The 20,473-nt window shown below is 31.7% G+C and overlaps 1 protein-coding gene across 1 annotated transcript in view; it reads right to left on the reverse strand.

Moving 5' to 3' along the window:
* ULK4 (unc-51 like kinase 4) overlaps positions 1-20,473 on the reverse strand; it is a 206,868-nt gene that overhangs the window by 178,535 nt on the left and 7,860 nt on the right. Inside the window, exons 7-16 of the mRNA XM_031503902.2 lie at positions 19,780-19,855; positions 19,009-19,104; positions 17,116-17,240; positions 16,927-16,996; positions 14,538-14,637; positions 13,989-14,093; positions 11,887-11,947; positions 9,742-9,923; positions 8,286-8,332; positions 7,381-7,459 (exon numbers count right to left, since the gene is read on the reverse strand). Coding sequence (XP_031359762.2) covers positions 7,381-7,459; positions 8,286-8,332; positions 9,742-9,923; positions 11,887-11,947; positions 13,989-14,093; positions 14,538-14,637; positions 16,927-16,996; positions 17,116-17,240; positions 19,009-19,104; positions 19,780-19,855 — 941 coding nt within the window. The remainder of the gene's footprint in view (positions 1-7,380; positions 7,460-8,285; positions 8,333-9,741; positions 9,924-11,886; positions 11,948-13,988; positions 14,094-14,537; positions 14,638-16,926; positions 16,997-17,115; positions 17,241-19,008; positions 19,105-19,779; positions 19,856-20,473) is intronic.

Consider the following 20,473-nt stretch of genomic DNA (forward strand, 5'->3'; position numbering starts at 1 on the left):
CTCATTATGAAAACTCCTATCTTTTCAATTTTTCTGTAACTGCTGGAGGAAGAGGTCTTAGTAGATCATGAACTCAAAAGGAGATTCAGCTTGCTTTGGAATCAATTAAAGGTTGCAAAGGGATAAAATCAGAAAGAAATAGAAGCAATTCTATTTCTTAAAAACTGGATACATTTACTAATAAATCAAAAATGGATGTAGAAGTACTGTTAACAAGCTTTGGACTTTTGTTTGGGTGCTGTGTTTTATTTTTAAGGGAAAAAAAACATTATTACCTCTCCCAGTCTGTCATAACACTCATATGATCATATGAGCTCAGTAGCAGATGTTCATGAATACCTCTGATTTCTACCCCAGCCCTTAGGTTTGAAGGTTTTTTATCACAGAAAGGACTAGGTGAAAATATTTGCCTCTAACAGCAAAGAGATTCTGTTTTCATTTTTGTCAAAGGCAAGCAAAGAAAAAAGATTGCTTAGGAGCCCAAAAAGCAAAGATTTCTGCCTTCAAAACTTGAGTCAGTGGCAACCAACTGAAGCTGGTTTACATCTAAAAATGCAAACTGAAACCGGAAATCAGTCTCCACAGAATAAGGAACATCCAGGAATATCCAAGGAAGTGGTATTTTCTCTTCTCTTCTCTTCGTTGTTGTTCTATTCATACATTCATACATTCATTTGAAGTCATCTTCTTCCAAGCAGTAGGCATTTTATTCACTTTTTAGAAGCCATTCTGATGACACTCCAAGACCAATGCCCATTGATAAAATATACATGTAGATATTTTAGACTGATTATTTCTGCATATATCTCATATGTATAATTGATTATTTCTACAATAGCTCATATTAAAAAAAAATATAGGGGATTTTCTTTGAAATTTTCTTTAAAATTAGTTCCCTTTGAGTACTGCAAGTTACTTCTTTCTGCTCAATGAAGATGTAAACTGGACAAAACAACAGTTCTTCCCTAAAGAATTCTTCTTTAAACGTGCTTCATACTAAAATAACTTTTTTCCCACCCAGATGATAGCTAAAAGATCTTGTACTTAGAAGAAAAGCTAGGACTACAACTAATATACAAGCGATCTTACCTGACACTGAGCTTGGTTTGAGTGTCTTTTAGTGCAGTAATCAGAAGACAGCAGGAAATTAGGCTTTTCAGCTACCATCAGTGTGCAATTTCTATCACAAAAACATGCTGTAGCCTAGCAGTGCCAATCAAACAAGTGCTTTAAAGGAAAAGGCTGGATTATTTTCTTTGGTTCCTAGCCTATGTTATGATAAATTCACAAGTGCAAGACAAATGGAGGTGGAAGAAGGGCTCTCGTTCAGGTTAATTCTTTAAGGTATGCACTTAGTTGTAAAAAGTGAACAGTTCAGTGTGCAAATTGTACAACAACTTACATAGACACAAAGTTGCTTGGTGTAAAAGAAAATTAAAAGTATCAAAAATATATTAAAACCAAATTCTCAGCTATGTCAAAATCTAATTAAAAAAAAAAAAAAAAACAAACTTTCACCATGACACAAAGAATTGCAATATTATAGGATGTGACCTAGTAAACATCACATAAATATCAGAATAATGTCAGGAAATATTTAAGGACTTACACAGATATGTGTCTTCCAAAGCTAATGGAAAAAATAATTTGTTTAATGTCAAGAAGTTTAGGCACAAAATTTTTTCCATGTGGTTTCTCTTCCTCATGGAAAGAATGACAACTGCATGTTTCTTTTTCATTCGCATTTGATGCTTCTGCTGACACTGTAGCAATGTAAGGAAAGCAAATATTTCACGTCTTCCACAGGAAAAAAAATATGTTCCTGCTAAGTTAACTACAGAAACTCTATTCCATGTAGTTCACACAGCCTTTCACACCCCAAACGTATCTCCAGTGTATATGACTTCCAGAGAAATAAATATTTATCTGCTGAAGGAAAGGGTCCTAGAGGCAGAGATCATCATCCCAAAAATAACAGAATTGCAGAAAAAACTAAAAACAATACAGCAATTTTACTATCATAAGAACTAAACTAAAGATAACTACAAACATATCTGCTGGCAGCACCACTGATATAATTTTAATGGAAAAATGTACTATTTCATTCACCAAAGAAAACAGAGTAAGTTTAATGGACTATGAAAAGAGTATCAACTAGGTATCTTTTAGAATGGTAGAGTCTTTGCTTCAGTCAAGCAATTAATTTAAGAAAATTGCAAAAAAGTTATTTAATCCTGCAATCAGCAATGTATGTTTTCTCCTTCCTAGGTGAAAATTTTCTACTACCAGCCTGCTTGGTACTTCAAACATAAAGCAAGCCAAATTAATTGGATTGATAAAAATAATTTTTTGAGAGAAGAAAAAGAAGGATCTTCAGTTATAATAAAAGGTCTTAATATTTTCTCCAATAATCCAGAATTGCCATGCTTGATATAGTCACTGTTAATTTAATTATATTTCCATTTTCTGTTTATTAATTCAGAAGAACTTTTCTCAAACACACCTAGTCAATTTTTCATTTGTTTTCCTGCCACGTGCCCCAGGCAAGTACGCAAGTTATAATTCAATGAACCAGGTTGTTGAAAATAAATTGAATAAATTTATTATAGAGGTTGAAAGTTTACTAGAAGTCACTCAAAAAACTCAAATGGAAGCCCTCTCAGTGTTACCAAAGTATTAAGTGACAATCCTGATTATGTCAGAAAGATAACTGTAATGTTTTAAGCAAGTTACAAAATATGTGTGTATAGGAACATGTGCAGATATTCACACATACACTTTCCTACAGATTCTATCTCTTGACTACAGATTTTAATTCAGATGAGTTTTGTTACATGTTGGGGCTTTTTTTCCATGTAAGACATCTCAGATCAAAACAAGGAAAGGGCCCTTGGAGAAAACAAGGATACACTAAAATTATAATAATTTTTGAGAAAATGTATAAAGTTATTTTACAACAAAACAATATTCAAACTAAATAGGTGTGGAATAAATGGCCTAATCAAACCAAATTTTTTTTTTTAATCACTGCAATATGAGCAGACATGATAGGCCTAAAAACAGGAGTTATCAGAGATGTAAGCTAGGAAATTGACTTCAAATTGGCATTCTGTAAGAATTTGAATGACAACGAACTGTAGACCTTGAACAATGTAGACACAATGAGCTGGCTAGAGTATATATAAGAGTTACAGGTCATAAAACTACACCTGTAATAATATAGCTGCTTTCCAGCTGTGGAAAACAATCACTAAATTGTACTTTAATAAAAAGTCAGAAATTAAAAGGCTCAAATTATATGGAGTTTCAGTTTGGATGAAAACAGAAATCTGGATATTTCACCACTTTGACAAAGCAATCAAAGCTCAGTATTATGGAGATATTCTGATATGCTGTCATCCTTCATGGGCTATGTAATGTATTAATTTAGCCATGGAATACATTAAGCCAAAGACTTTGTGAAGAAGCTTGCAGTGTGAAGGCTGCACCAGGTTCTCTGAACCCTTTAAATACTCAGTAGAGAAGTGGATTGAGGTCTGTTAAAAAACAGGCACAACTGCCTAGGCCATAGGGTGAGATTTATATTCCCATTTAGCAAATTTGAGAAAGGTAAGGAAAAGGACTAGATTTGGACACCAAAAAGGCCAGGCAGAGAACTACTCCAGGGTGGTATCCTTCCAGACAGAGAAGGACACTGCTCCCCTGACATGCAGGCAAACTGTCAAGTTATTCTATCATCTCTTAGTAAAATAATAGACCAAGTCTGAAATGTCACATCCAAATGTCTGCATCTTAGGTGGCAGAGGGCCCAGTTTATTCACAGAAAGAAAAGGACAATAGCTTCTGTTAAGAAATACACCAAATTAGATATACATCGAAACAAGCCTTCCTAACTATGGAAGAATTTTTTTCTTGCAAGATGAATAACAGAATCCTGGAAAGAATGGGGTTTTTTCACTGAATTTTAATAACCAGTTTCAAAATCTAAATAAAAAAATAAAAAAAAACTTTAAAGTTTAGGTGTTTTCCTAAGGTAACAAACAATAAACAAGAGAAAATTATGTTTCAGATGTATAAAGGGCAATTCCATGGGGGAAAAATTGTATTAAGTCAGGAAAAAACATATGACTTATTAAAATCTTTTATTGCAGCTGCACAATAGAAGAAATTGCACATAAAATATCTTCATCTGCAGTTTTACATGAGATCAATTCTCCTATTGTATTCTAAAACCAGTGTCATTTTTTCTAGTCAATGCAATATACTTCTTTAAAATACTTAACTGGAAATAGATCAACAGCAATTGAATTTACAGATATAAATATTCACTTATTCTAATTTTTTCTAATATGACCTACATACTCGAATACATCAGCAGAATAAAGAAAGTACACTGTTCCACGCTTCCCTAGTCTGTAAAACAGAAGTTTACTTGCATTTTATTTTGTGTTTTAGTGACATCTGGTGGTTGCTGTCAAAGAAACTGCTGATCCCTGCTTGCTTGAAAAAAAAATTTAAAACCCCAAAACATTAATTTTTCAAAGATAAGTAAATTAAAGGCTTTTGGCGTGCATTATGTGAAAGTTTACTTTAGCCTGCAAAACGAGGATGAGTCTTCTTTTCTTTCCTAAAGTTTTTCTGTCTCTTTAGGGATTAATGCTACTACTATTTATAAAACTATTTTAACAACAACAAAAATGTAATGGTACAGATTCAACCTCAAGGACAGAGCACTATCCTTAAATAAATGTCTAAGTGGGTAGAAGGCTGTAGGGGGTAGAAATAAAGAGTTAGCTTTTTAATATGTAAGGCCAGCAGTGGCAACCTGCACAACTCTTTACCAGGTCCTGTGCTACTTTCAAAGTACAAAAGAAATCACAAGCAAGTGATGACTGCATAAGGAGGTAACAAAAAATACTGGAAAGGGGTCTAACTGAGTAATAACTGGAAAGAAAACTTGATATAAATAGCAAGGTACACATAGGGGGCAAAAATATTTCCAGAATCGCATGTTCACAAACTCTCAATTTACTTTTTACACTAGGGAACAAATTTAGGAGCTAAAGGAGATCACTTATATTTAACAGGTCAAAAAATCAAACAGTTACCAAATCAAATTAGAAGGTACTAGGAAAGGAAGAGGAAGGAAAAAATACAAAAAACCCTACCAAAAGAGAGATGTCCTCTATCTTCAGACTGTAAGACCTGGATCACAGAGTGTCATTTTAGATTATGTTGTTCAGCTCAAGACACTTGATTTTGATATTTCCTATATCACAACAGCCACCAATAAACTTTACCTGGAGCATCAGATGGCTCATATGAAAAGATAAATTACAGCATTATATTTAATTCTGTATATAATGTTGCTAGAAAGGTTTGCTTTGTGGTGGTGTTTTTTAAGTGTCATACAACATAAAATAGCTGACAGTTAACAAGAATGTTCAACTAACCCACAGATTCCTTTGAAGGGAGCGAAGGAGAATACATCTCTGGATGAGAAATTCCTAAAGGACTCCTTTCTATTTTTCTTATAAATGAACTATTGAGTTTTGTGTACTGCCTACAATTATTTGATTTTACATTATATATGCAAAAATAAATTTGAACACATGAAAATATTAGAATTCAATGTTTTTTTCCTCATTCTAATTTTGTGTAAAAATTAAAATATTTTTAAATTCAGAGATATTACTTTGAGAGAAAAAATTTTGGAATGAATGTCATTAAATAAAGCACAGTAGATGCATTTTTACTCAGACCTGTTAAATTTTTTTAATTCCTTATTTTCTCAATTAATGTATATAAAAAATAATTTTAATTAACATAAGAATGGGACCAGAAAGTTAAAATGAAAGTTAATTTTCCATTCTAGTTCTTCAGTTTAAATGTCACTGGTCTTGGACTTAACTTGGCTCCTGACGTATATGGATACTTCTAAAAATATTAAATTCTATTTGTGAATTACTCGTATGTTCAAAGAAAAAACGCACTGGAAACATTTTGAACAAAATAATATTACAGGTCAATGTATAACTACTTCAATCTATTGTTTTTAAGTACAAAAGCTGACTCAGATATGTGTTTTCTAATGGAAACTGGGAAGCTAGGGAAATACGTTTAGCTATTGCTATGTTCAACTATTAAATATACTATTGCTAACCACCTGAACAAAGACCTGAAGCCAAAAGGCACATGGACATATCAAAATTACTTTTGAGTATTTTAATTTTAAAAAATTAAATATCAGAAAAAAATCTGCCACATAATTGTGATATGGAATTCAATTGCTGTGAAGCTGCCAGTATTGAGAGACATTTACTAAACTTCAGTGACTGTAACTATAAGGACTTTAGCCTCACTTTGGAATTTCACAAAACAAACAGCAAACACTAGGTAACAACAATAATGTTTTGAGTTCAGCTTTCACTACAGAATGGCAAAGTTAATGGCAACATTAACAGCAACACAGCAAGATAATCACAATCATTTCTAATATTCATTAAGAAGAAGCCAGAGGTACCTAAACCAGCAAAAACTTCCTTAGCTACATTTCCAAAAGTGTCAGGAATTAACCACTAATTGTATTTTCCTACACCAGATCTGCACAGCATGCAGGCATATTTACAGCTTGTGTTTAGCACTTGGGTCTTACATTCAAACACCCACTAAATTGACGTTCTGGCTTCATCTCATGAAGAAAATGATGTCACATGCACACTTGAAACAGACATTAAATAGCACATTCTGTCAAGATTTTGCAATCTGTGTGCATGTGTCACATGCAAGAAAAGGATAGGAAGACTACATAATGCAATCAGTCTCCTGTTTAAGTCAACTACTGACCATGTAATATCAAACAAGAATTAAAAATGCTTTTCTTCTCCAAAGAAAATTACTTCCCCTTCATTACACACATTCTTCAAGAACTGTAAGAAACCTCAAATTAATAAATTATTTTTTGAAGTATTCTCAATAATAAATTCCCATCTCAATAAATTCTTTTTTGAAAAAAATTCTCTTAAGAATCAGTTGTACTATTTTATACTAATGACAATAACTATATTTCAGGATAACCAAATGTGTCAACAGTTTCTTATTCTACATGTACAAAAAGTATGACAGTGACTACTTGATTTTACGAAAAGAAGAGAAAAATGCTAATTTTATCATTGGTGGCCACAAGTTAGTAATAATCAGAATTACAACTACATGGAATAAGCTCATAAACTTATACATTTAATTAATTTATTATATTACACTTTACACATATAAGTTAAAAATAAAGCAGGGGTCAAAACAAAAAACACTGTGAAAACTTCTGACATAAATAGTAAAAATTAAAAAAACTCCCTGCCGGAAAAAAAAAAGGAATGTTACCTCAAAAACAGGTACATTTTCTTCAAGTTCAGATGTGTGTAACGCCAGTAAACCAATCACTCGAGCAATATTTGCACGTCTGTGTATCAAATAAATATTTTGTAGGTGCAGAAAATATATTTACAAAATACTAAAAAAACCAATTATATCTTATTTATATTCTACACAGGTTGCTAAGGGCAGAAAAAATTGACATCCTATTTGCAGTTCAGACTTTCTTCTTATTTCTGTTTTCCTTGTATCAAAAAGTTATTTCAGTGTTTCAACACAATTTAGCAGTAAATATATGCAAAAAGACACTTCTTTCCTCTGGCTCTGAAGTGTGAAGGTTCTTTAGTTTGTTAGGATTACTGACAGTCATGCTCATGTTCAGTTTTTATATAATACAGAAAACCCCTCCGGATAATTTACGCTTTTCATGATAGCTGACAAAACAGAAATTAAATCTGTATCAGCAAATCAGTTTTCAATGTTTCATTAAAAGAAAAAAAAAAGGAATAATAAAATCAACGTTTACTAAAGAAACAGCAGAGGGCACTAACACATTGAACTATTCCTGACAGGTATTGAGAGGGGAAAAAAGAGCTACCATTATAGTAAAAGAACTATAATTGTGGTATGGAGTTATTTTATTCAGTGATTTTAAGTAACTCTATTTGATACACTAAGTTCCATGTTACCTAGATAAAATTTTAGAGGTTTTCTATAACCTTTGGTCCTGTAGAATTAATATATTAATTCAATACCGAAAAAAATTCATTTTATATAATCATACTCCCAGTCAGATACCACAGCAGTCTGACAGGCTAAAAAACTCCTCAAATAACCTGTTAACAAATATCTTTAATAAAATTCAGTGACAAGTCTGTATTTCAACATATTAATTTAAAATAGTTGTTACTTACATATCCCAGTTGGCAGTTGCACGCAACTGATGTATCAATATAGGAAACTGTAGTTTAAAGAAGACAAATAAACATCAATGAATTTCAATGATCTGATAGTTTCAAATGATAAACAAGAATATCAGAAATTCCAGAAATTTCATAAAAATGTATTTGGATAACATTTGCTAAGAAAATGATCACAGACAAATACTGCAGATATTGTGCAAACACTGATTAAAGAAATAAAAATAAAAAAGCCTGAATGGAAAAATATTAATATTTTTCTATATTTTTGATTTAAACTAAACTACTAAACATATACCTGAATATCAGAATTTTTTTTCATTCTAAACAACACTATTTAGAGAAAAAGTTCTGATTCTTTCACCTACAAGCACAGAGATCATCATATAGTAATATAAAACAAAGGATTTCTTGAGTCTGCATCAAAATAGTTGGAAAATACCAGAATAATGAATGTTAACATATATAATCAGCCATTTAAGAACCAAACTGCATAATTACTAACTAGTTTCTAAAATGTCCTGTTAATTGGCTATTCACTTAGTGAATTATTTTTCCCCTTGCTCCAAATTCTCCAGTGATAATAGAATACACCTTCCAGCAATTCTGTTTCTGGTTTTCACAAGAATGTTAAGCCATAAGGCCTACCACTGGCTCCAACCTAAATGCTCTTCATCCAGTTTTTTGGTAGTGCAATTTTGCCTTTAGTATCTTATATTCAACAATAACACATCTCAGATTTTAACTTAAATACCTTATTACAAATGTAGGAGAGCAAAGTAGTTTACTTCCTACTAAATAAAATGAAAAGTGCTCATCTTAAGATAGCTTCTGCAGTATCTTTACGTAAGGGGGAAAAAATAAGTCTGTTTCACTTCTGTACATGCAAGACTTGAAGAAATATGTTAAATCACTACAGAGTAGTGTAATAAAATTGCTTGTCTGGTAGAAAATGGTTTTTGAAATGTGAAACCCTAAAACAGAGCCTTCAGAGACCAGGGTCACTCTTTGAAGGCCTGTTTACTCAAAGTTTTACTGCCCATTCTTTAGAAAGCTTTCTAGCTATTCTTTACAGACATATGACCAAATAAAATTAATTTACTAGCTCATACATTAACTCTTTACAGTATCCTCTGACACTTAATGATTTACAAAGACTAACTTTTCATCATCAATTATTTTACACTCTTCATAAATGTTAGTTTTTACATCAACATTTTCTGTAATACAACAAAACTACATGCAAATGCATTTGAAATCTAAGACAAAATTATTTTTCCTCAGCTCTTTAAAAAAATCTAACATGTAATCTAATTTTTTGTTGTTTTTTTTTACTTTAATGAACATATTTTTGCCATTGATTTTTTCAAGTATAAATAAAAGTAGCTAATTTTTGATACAACAACAAATATATAAACCATGTTGATTCCTTCAAAGATTTATTACTTACCAGCTGAGAGCTAATTAGCCTGTTTGCAATCTCCTTGTGGACAACCAAAGTGCACAGATAATACAGTAAGTTCACTTTAGAACGTGCTGCTCCTGTATTCTTCTCGCTGCATTCAAGCAGGGAACACGCTCTTTTCACAAAGTTATTCCAGTTCACATCTTTCATAGAGAACAATTTCTCAACTAACCATGAGAGGAAAACAAATAGTTAAAGATAATGGATCTTAAATGTAGCTTTAACACACTACAAAATAAGATCACCATGAATAAGTAAGTTCGAAAGTTTGAATCTAATTATAATTTTAGGACTTAAAATACTAAAGAAGCATGTTAGAATTCATGTCTGAAGACACCAGAAATCAAAAATGAAGCAAGAGAAACAAAGGATAAAATTTCAGCAGTGGAAACCTCAAAACATTTTTGAAAGGGCAAATCTGCAAAGGCCTTCATTTAAGGAAACACTTATTGGTATTATATTTAGGAAAGGTAGCAGTGTCCTTCATCATTACTAATTCTTAATAAGTTAAGTGCAGTTTCCTGTAAGTAAATTTGAGGCAAAAATCAGTGAAAATCAGTGAAAATCAGTGAAAAATCAGTGAAAGCTGCTCACAGTAAATAAACTGAAAACATGTATAATCACTCCTACTGGTAGATATGCACCTAGCTAAGCCTTAGCAAATCAGGACATGGATGACTTCCAAAAGAGCACAAAGAAATCAAGTCACATGGACAATTAACATATATCCTGCGGTTCAATTAATTGACCACTGCAAATTAATTGAGATTTTTTTCAGACTTCCTTATCAGTCTAAACAGTTAATTTCAATCTAGAAGCCATATATTTCCACAGCTTTGGTAGTTACTTATTAATAACTTACCTGCCACCCTGATATGTTCTAGTACAGGCTATTTAAAGCATGTTTTCTGTCTTTTATGCCAGTTCACACCTAAGTAACAACACCTTCTAATGCAGGCAAATATACATTAGTAAAGGTGAAAACAAGTTCAGCTTTCAGGTATTCATTGAAATTTTTCCACATTATTTTTAATCATTACTGATGAGCAGCATAAAATTCACTATCTTCAAAAACAATCAGAAAGTTGTCCAGAAGACAATCAGAAAGTTGTCCAGAAGAAAGCTACATCTCTGAAAGCATTACAACCATAAAAAATATTGTCCCATAATAAATAAATACTGTTAAGAGTTAAACATATCAGAACATCATTACTTAAATGTAATATGAAACATAATCTCCTTACGCAGTGGAATCTGATAATTTTTGGATGAATCAAATTTAAAATATTTTCAGTTACAGTTTTGACTGGGAGACTGAGGGACTTTGTGTTCCTTTCCAAATATAAAATTTCTTCTACAAATTAACTCTTCAATTAAAACTCTTCAATTAACTCTTCCACAAATTAACTCTTTTTCCTTTTATAGAAAGGAAAGATGAACTCTTATGTCTATGCTATGTGAATTCTAGAAGGACTACATATCTGGTTGATATCCCTCTTCAAGCACAGTCCAGCATCTTCCTTAAAAAATAGAGCAAATGTCCCATGGGAAGAATTGTTACACTTGTGACAGTGAGCTGACTTTATTTTTCAGAAATATTTCTCAACTTTGAAAATTAACAACAAAAAGACAAACCCCAAACAACTTCACATTATCTTTTGGGACACGAGTGCCATAACATTTAGTGATTAAAGGTGGGACTGGCAAGGCTGCCTAGTATTGTGGCTGATCAACACTGCATATTTTAAGATCTTATTGCCACTTGCTCACCTACATTTGTCAGATTGTAATATATTAGGTTGAATATTTCAGTTTAAATCTCTCAGTTGGAAAAAAATATGCTGGTTTTCCCACACTAAACACTGATGACTGCCTCATGGCAAAAGTTTAAGCACAGGCTTGTAACTCAGGAAAGCAGAAGAGAAAGGAATATAATTTAAGTGTTTTTAATTAAAAGGCTACTCAAAATTGTTCTAGGTAAAAATACTGCATACACAACAATAGTTTTAGAATTATTAAGAGTTCTGAAACTGTGACTATGTATAATCTACAAGGGGAGGCTACAGGTCTTACAACATTGAGTTACATCAGCACACACAGAACTTGTTAGAATATTCAGCATGTCCATACCTGAATATGCTGGTATATGTAAAGTTTTTGGGTCAAATCCAACTGGTACTTGCTTCACTATCTGGAAAAAAAAGTAGTTGAATGTGAGAATACAAAGATGCAAAATTTGTACAGGATGTGTGTACATGCTACTGCTCATTACTGAGGAATTTTCCATTGTTTTCTGGTATGTATTTCTTCCAAGCAAATATCTGAGATTTAACTCTATGTTTTTTATATATTTATATTATCAGTATTTCCATTTAAGTGATTTTTAAAATGGGATTACAAAATCACAGGATTTTTTCAGTTTACATTTTTATCTTGCTTGTATGCAGAAAAATACTTGCATTTGGGTTTCAAAAGCTACCGAAAGGAACTCTGCAGGTGACAGCTCACAAAATGTTTTAGCAATTCATTTCCATACAGTCAATACATGTACACACTAGATCTCTCCTGAATATAAAAAGTCGTATTATCAACAGCTAATCATTCATAAGGTATAGGGATTTTTTTTTCCCTGCAAAACCATCAGTTCCTTGTAGATCACGAAATTGGATGACTGCTCAGAAACTGAGCATTTGAATGTGATTTTCAGTAAATAACTTTTTAAAAGGCAACTGTGTAATGGAATTTAGCCTTTGATGGAAGAAGCCTAAGCTTAAATAGAGAGCCATTTTTTTAAAAAGGTCTTCAATTCCACTGATCTGCAGAACACAGTGAAATTTTACAATTTAAGCTGACACTTCAGCTTTTGAAATTCTGCCAGCATCTAGCAAATCCCTTTCCAGGAGATTAAATTGCAAGCTCTTCAGATTTACCAGGTGTCAGTATCAGCCTTAAGTCTGAAAAGCAGACTACAGAGTCATCACCAAGCAGGCAGTGACTCTGATTACATGTCCCTGGAACTTAGTAGGATATTTTGCATTAATTCCGAGTCTGGCATTGCATGGTAAACAGATTAGCCTATATGTGCACATCAGTATGTGCACCTACCCCTAATCTCATCTCTTATACTTGTAGTAAGAAAAGAAGTAGTGAAGGACTAAGGCTTTGTGTCAGAGTCCTGAGTGAGAACTGAGAAATTAACAGTGGTAGCATTCAAATATATAATTACCTTTGAAAATCTCCACAAGGAACAATGCCTCTCACTCCAAACATATTGAAAGAATATTATTTGGTAGTTGCTTATCTAGCTGTGTAAGATTTTCAATTTTTGAAAGTGTTAAGAAATCCATTAAAACAAACCAAAAGAATTGCTAATACTAAACCAATACAGCAACTAAAACCTGTAAGACATTCCTAATGAGTATAGATGCTCACTTCCAAGGAAAAATCTTGCATTCCCTATATCAGCAATTTACTGAGTAAAGTTGCTAAGACTGTTTCATTTTTTCTGGCACAGAAACAAAAGGAAGACTAAAGGGGCTCTTGCCTATCATTCTTTCTACCAATACATCTGCCTATAAATGCACAATACATTGTCAATGCAGTGCAGAGCACCGATTCTTTTTTTATTTGCTCTTTACAGTCAAACTTCAGTAGATTTCCTGCTCAGGAGACTCATTACAAACTGTTAGCACAATACAATACATTAGAATCCATACAACAGAAATAGGATGGACATTTTTGCAGCTTCAGGTGGTCTTTAAGAGGGAAACTAAATTTATGTTAAATAGAAACTTTTTTTAATCACACTAAAGAGTAGCAAATGTTATTCTGTACATGTCTAACTCCTAATCTAGAAGGCTTCATAGATGGCTTTGTTTTGAGTATAACAAACTGAAGTCTTGTGTTCATTTAAGTAACAGATATCAAGGCAACTTATCAGAAAACAAATCTACAAAGCACTGAACACATCATTTAGCAGCTTCTATTTCTTCTAAGATATAATATAATACTACTATTCAATCCCAAAATAACTCATTCCTCCAAATAAGCAACACAATAGGATTATAAAGACTGCCAAAAAATTGCATGAGATCTTGCCAGATAACTGGGTGGAACTGCTTTGAAATGAGAATTATAAAATACAGGAAAGGAGTTTCACCCCGATTACAAATTTATCTGCAAAAATAGTCTCAATCACAAGTTCCTGAATCTTGTATTTTATTTTGCTATACCTTTGGATTGTCAATGATTGGTGTCACAGTAAGATCAGATTCAGTGTAAATAAGCTCTTTCAATTTTGACTCCATATCCTGCTGACTTGAGCACACATTTTCAACCTAGAAGAAGAACAAGGGTTTCTTAAAAACTGTTTTGTACCAGAAAAGAATGAATCATGTTTATTCATAAAATATTTCATTCCAACATTATACCAAGCAGTCTGGCAATGGAAACATATTCTAACTTGCTTTTTATTTATGTAACAACAGATAGGAACAACTACAAATTATGGTAAAAGAAACATATTGGAAGAAAAAGCATTTGGTCAAAATGCAGATTGAGAAGAAAGAAGATAACTTGTCTTTTATGCACTAGGGCAAAAAAAAAGGAGACTAAGAATCTTTCTGAACTCCTACATCTGAAGTTCTACAAGTATTTTTTTCAAACAACTTGCACACTTAATTGTGCAAGAATGCAAAAGAAAGTTAAGTTTGCCGCAGACTTCAGGCTACTATTCTAACTGTATAGATACCATCATCCCTCAATATAAACTTTTTACTCACTTTTTTCAACCACAAATCTCCTTGTAAAGAATTTTTGATTGGGAGCGTAGTAGCATCATGTACTTCTACTGCAGAATTAGTTCTAGGCGTGGGACGAGAACTTCAGCAAAAGAAAGAAAAAATACTTTAAAAATAATAAAAACTACAGATTAAGTTTCATTGCAAACCACTTTTTTATTGCTCTTTTGAAACTTTCATGCCATACTGCAAATTTTCATAGCTGACCAACATAAATTACACTATGTTCTCCCTGATCCATTAACTAAACACAAATTTTCTGTCTTAGAATGTGTTCTGACAAGGTTAGGATTCCTTTTCTGGTTATACAAGGAAGATGGTATCTTGCTGTAATTATGAAATGAATGTAATTTGATTATTTTATCAGCTGTAATAAACTGTAACCTAAACCATTATTGTCTTAACTCCTTATAAAAGCAACATACAAAGCAATTAACTTGACAAAAAATTGCTATTTATTTTATATTATCCTCTTCTGACATCCAAGTTTTGGCTAACTAATGGGAATTAAAAACTTCCTAATTTTTATGTATCATTGTGAACTGGGTTTACCTTTTGCTTTTCTTTTTTAAAATTCTGTCTCCTAATTAGAAAATTAAGAGAGACCAGAATACTGCCAAGTTGCAATTGTCATAATGCTTGCTGCTAGTAAACTTGGGGTTTATATTACACAATAATTTAAATTAAAAAATGTAAATTCAACTTTAGAATTGTCATGATTGGCAGGCCAGGAAACTAGTTAAATCAACCACTTTGAATGAACATGTTTTTTTGATTAGCAGAAAGTAATAGACACATTTATAGTTGCAAATCAGATTTCTTTATTAGAAAAAACAACTAAACTAAAAATACAAACATAAAAAAAATTAAAGACCCTCAGGAAATCAGTGATAAAATTATTAACATAATTATTCTCATCTTCCATCTATTTTCAACAGAAATTTAAATTTAAAGGGAACAATGAAGGAATGCCAAAATATTACCTACATAAAAACATATTAAATATTTGGTAAACACATGAAATTTATGGTAAAAACAATGTATCAGGATACACTTGGAACTTTCATTTCTAAACAAAAAAAAAATTCCCATGATTCCAAGGTAGGAGGCTGGACAAATGATTCTAAGTTGACACATGCTTCCCAACATGTAGATTTGTTAAATATATTTTTTTTAAATCAATTCAACTGGTTTGCTGACATATATGTTTGAGATACAGACAATAGTACCTATTTTTTCAGTTCTCAGATGGTTTCTCAGCTTAAAACAAGACAAGAGATTGCTGAATTAAACTAGTTAAAATGAATGAAATCTATTCCATTTGCACAAGTAGAAGAAGCCGCTGCTGTTAAAAGCTGATTAACCACTCCAGCAGCTAATTAAATTCTGATGCCAAGTGCCAGGTAAGCAAGTTTCTTTCACTTCAATGTTTTAATACTTTACTAAACATCACATACACTCCTTTCTGATGTTATATCATTGATGAAAAGAGAATTACAGAATGGATTTTTTTTCAGTTGTTTGCATTACATTTCAAATTTTGTATTTAATGTACTTATAAATAAATTACATCGCTAAGAAAATATTTTGATTCCATTTTTAATGCCATTGTAACCTTTCTTTTGAGCAGCTTGCTAAATCAAATGCTACTTGAAATTACTAATAATATATGTTTAGTTATGATGATAAAAATTATAAGTGAGATGAGAATTCACATTTTAATAAAACCAATTAAAATAACTTTTGTACACAGTATGATGTACAAAAGCCGTATTTCAGGTTATGCAAGAAGCTTAAAAGAGTATTTTCAAATTGGAATATTTCTGCTTGATGTTGAAAAGTATTTCACTAGACAACCTTCTTGGCTTGAAAGCTAGTAAAAAGTTTGAGAATCAGGCCTCAACTAAAACAAATCACTGTTAAATCAATCACTATTTTTTACTTAATATACATGTAGTACTTAATAGACTCTTACCAATATCTTGCAATGAAAAGCTGCAGGAAGAATTTATTAACAGATCATATACTGAATGTTTCTTGTTATATATTTAAAGCAATCACACTCCAAGAGAGAGAAGAGAAAGAGAGAGATGCAAACAAATTTTAGATCAGAGCTTTCTTTTTAGACAGACAGTTAAAGTAATCAAAAGTTTACTTTCAAAAATGAGAGTAATAAATCATATAAGCTTTAACTATGCACACTGCTTTCACAGTTGTTCAAATGTATTTTAGTATTTATTAACTAGAAATAATAAAATAATAATAGAAAATTTAAAAGGCAACACAGACACAGTATTACAGTCATAATAAAATATTTGAAGAGACAAAAAAAACCCACCAAACATACAGGATTACAGGGAGGTTTTCATACCTGAGAAGAAATATGGATTCATTTGATTCACCATCAACTACACTTTTGGGCCGCAATTCAGTCTGAGTTTCTACCGAAAAAAGAATAGGAACTTGTATTCAGAGGTTAAAATCAAATAAAACATACAGCATAAATATGTTGGTAGTACTGATAAAAAAGTTTAAAAAATAACATAATGAGCAGTATTACCTATTTTGAAAGAATTGCTTGGTGGTTTAAGACCTGCCCTTGAGGATGACATGTTATCTAGATTTTCATGATCATCAACAGATGCTTTGGCACTACAAGAAACTGATGACTCTTTGTCTTCTCTGCTGTTTAATAAATGATATTAATTACAAATTTTAAAAGAAGAGGAGTGATTATAAAAAAATTGATTATATCCATTTTCTGTTGCAGTTGTTAGCATACAGTTTAGCTGCAATTCTCTAGAACAATATACTCTTTAAATATGTGCTGCACATACTTTTCATATTGGTAATAGCAATGATGAAAAATAAGTTTACAACAAATAACTTGGAGAATATTAAAAATTCTATCATTAGAACTTAAATGAAAGACATTTAAAAAGTTAAATTATTACCCCATAATACAAGAGATACTAAAGGAATGCTAAAAGTATTACAGACATTTTAACCTTCACAGGAAAAGTCACAAGAAACCTATCTCCTATAATGAAGTCTGTAGCCAAGATTAAAACCACGTTTTTGTGTGTGTAATGATTTACTGTCACACTTAAATGCAATTTTATTGGTTTTGGTTGTTTGGGCATTTTTTAACATGTTCCTATATTATTCACATGGAACTTGGTCATAAAACTTTAATGAAGGCTCTCCAGGATATCAAATGTTAATCCAACCCACACTGTGAAGAAAGTAGATACATAGGCCTCACAGTTGGAAAAGAGAGAGTATTGAGCTTCCTTTGCGTGTCAAGCCAATGTTTTACATTTGTCATATTTGTCAGCTAGTGCATACATCAGCAGATATTTCAGAGGCCTTAGAAAAACCTCAAGAGTATGGCCAAATAGCCCAATATTTTGTAGGAGATTAAGGTTCCCCTCATTCTCTGAAAATTCCCCAAAATTAGCACTATCAGGATGTTGAGGTAAGTCTTGCTAAAACCTTGAATAAAATCTTAGTTCACAGTATAAAATTTAAATATTAATTTGTTTGCAGGTGAAAGCAGTAATAAAATTAGAAGACAAAGAGCTGTATCTTAAACTATAAGAAACATTAATAACAAAAGTACTGCAGCACTGGTACCAGAAATAGGCATTAAAGAACATGAGAGAAAATTTTGAAGTAGATATAACAAAAAAACTTAGCATTCTAAAATTATTTTTATATGAGTTCTGAAGTATCTTTCAAACATTTATAACAATGTAACATAAAAAACAATGCTAACTGATTTAATTCAAAATTAGAAACACAAAACCCAGCAAGGTAAAAGGAGTCTAGAAGAAAACCAACTTTTTAATACATAAAAACCATTTGCACAACAGGTCTGGGTATTTTTTCATATGTAGCAGTGTAGAGCATTAAATACTTAGGAAAAAATCTCTACTATTAGATTAATACATCATGCTGTAAGCAAAGAATATGGGTCAGTTGCCTTTGCAAGATTATAAGGCTGAACCACAGCTCTAAGATCCTGTACTGATAGGCTTTGTGAAACTCTAAGCCTAATGCATAAAAACAAATTAAAAAATTTACTAAAGATAAAACTGACCCATATTTATAAGATTTTAAAAAGCATTAAAAGCATTAAAAAAACTTTAAGTCAGATTCATACAACAATATTAGATAATATATAAATAAAAATGAGAGCATTTAACTTAGAAGTGAATTTCAACACATTCTATAGCCAGCCAGGAGTCAGTTGAAAGTGAATGGACAATGCAATACACTAATAGGATAATACAATTCCTAAACATCCAAAACTATCTACTGAATGGTGTAAAACTCCATTCCTTATTTCATGAAAATTCTAAGTTCAAAAGTTATAAAATGTACAGACAATAAAATATTTTTCATCTTTGCTTATATTTACTAAAGGAAATCTTCCTTGAACTTTCAGTACCTCAAGCTTGTGCCCTGTCTGTCTGCAGAACCACCACCACAATGGCTAAGGGATCCTTTCCAGAATGGATGCTGCAATAGTTCTGTCCAGTTCAGCCTTTGGAAAAGCAACAAACAAATTGTAAAAGCAGTGGCTAAGTACAACTGCACAGAAACATACCAGACCAGGTTTTGAACACAGTGACACTAAAGAGCAGTTAATCCTGTTGTTTGCTTTTATTTGGACAAGTAAGCTTTCTTAGAGGACAAACTTCTTTGCCTTAAATCATAATGGAAAACATAATGGAAACCACAACAGAGGTATGAGAATAAGAATAAAGGGAACTGCAGAGTCAATCATACATGCAAATTATCTGACATATCGTAAAACTTATAGTCTTAAATTCTTTAACAATGGAACTGTATTAGGTATAAGTTAAAGCCTAAAGAAATACATGTGCCCATTGCTCTGGAAAAAACAAATAGGCTTTTAACCATCAAAATCGAAACTGCCTATCATATTGTTACAAAGTTATCTATTTAGCACCAGGTACAAAATAAAAAAATAAAAAAAAAAAAACAAAAACAAAAAACAAAGATGCATTTAATGTAAACATTAATTCTACGTATCTTCATCTGAGAAAAAGCACAGTTTGCTCTGTGCATTTTATATGAGGGATGAAATTCTTTTTGCATTCTTTGTCATCTACAATATACTATAAATACAGTATCATAATTTTTGTTTTCTGCGGAGATGACAATATAAACAGCTGTCATGGATTAGGCAGTTTACCTTTTCTGAGGATCCTTTTGAAGTAACCCATCAAGCAAACTGATGAACTCAGCAGAAGGTTTGTGAAAAGCAAGACCTGTAAAGAAAAGCACTTAAGATCAGTATTGGACAGCAAAAACAATCATCACCCAATGTAAACAACACTCTGATCTGCAGATCATGCTAAAAAAATTTCTTGATAGTAATTTCATCTGAAAACAAATCTCAATGTATAAAACAAAATTGAGATTTGTTTATTTGTATAAAACAAATCTCAGTGTATATATATATATATATACAAATCTCAATGTATGTATATAATGTATATACAGTATATATACTGTATATACATTATACAGTATATAATGTATACTGTATAAAAGAGTGTATATATACACTCTTTGTATTTCAAAGAATCCTCAAAAAAAAAAAAACCCAAAACAAATAAATTACTAATGCTCCATCACCAAACTAATAATTTTTTTTTTATTTGTGACTTTTTAAAAAAAAAAAGCGCCCTCCAATTATGAAATAGACACCAGGAAGAAATTAAGTAGAGCTAAAATCTGCTTCAATTGAAAAAGAGACACTAATATATAAGGATCTTTGTGAATAACACTAATGCCCAAAATGACCAAGATCAAAAATTCCACCCCAGTAGGTAGATTCAGTGTTCACAATTAAAAGTAAATTATACATGTAACTGTCAAAAGGG

Source organism: Lonchura striata, chromosome 1 (assembly GCF_046129695.1).
Source record: "Lonchura striata isolate bLonStr1 chromosome 1, bLonStr1.mat, whole genome shotgun sequence".
Lineage (NCBI taxonomy): Eukaryota > Metazoa > Chordata > Aves > Passeriformes > Estrildidae > Lonchura > Lonchura striata.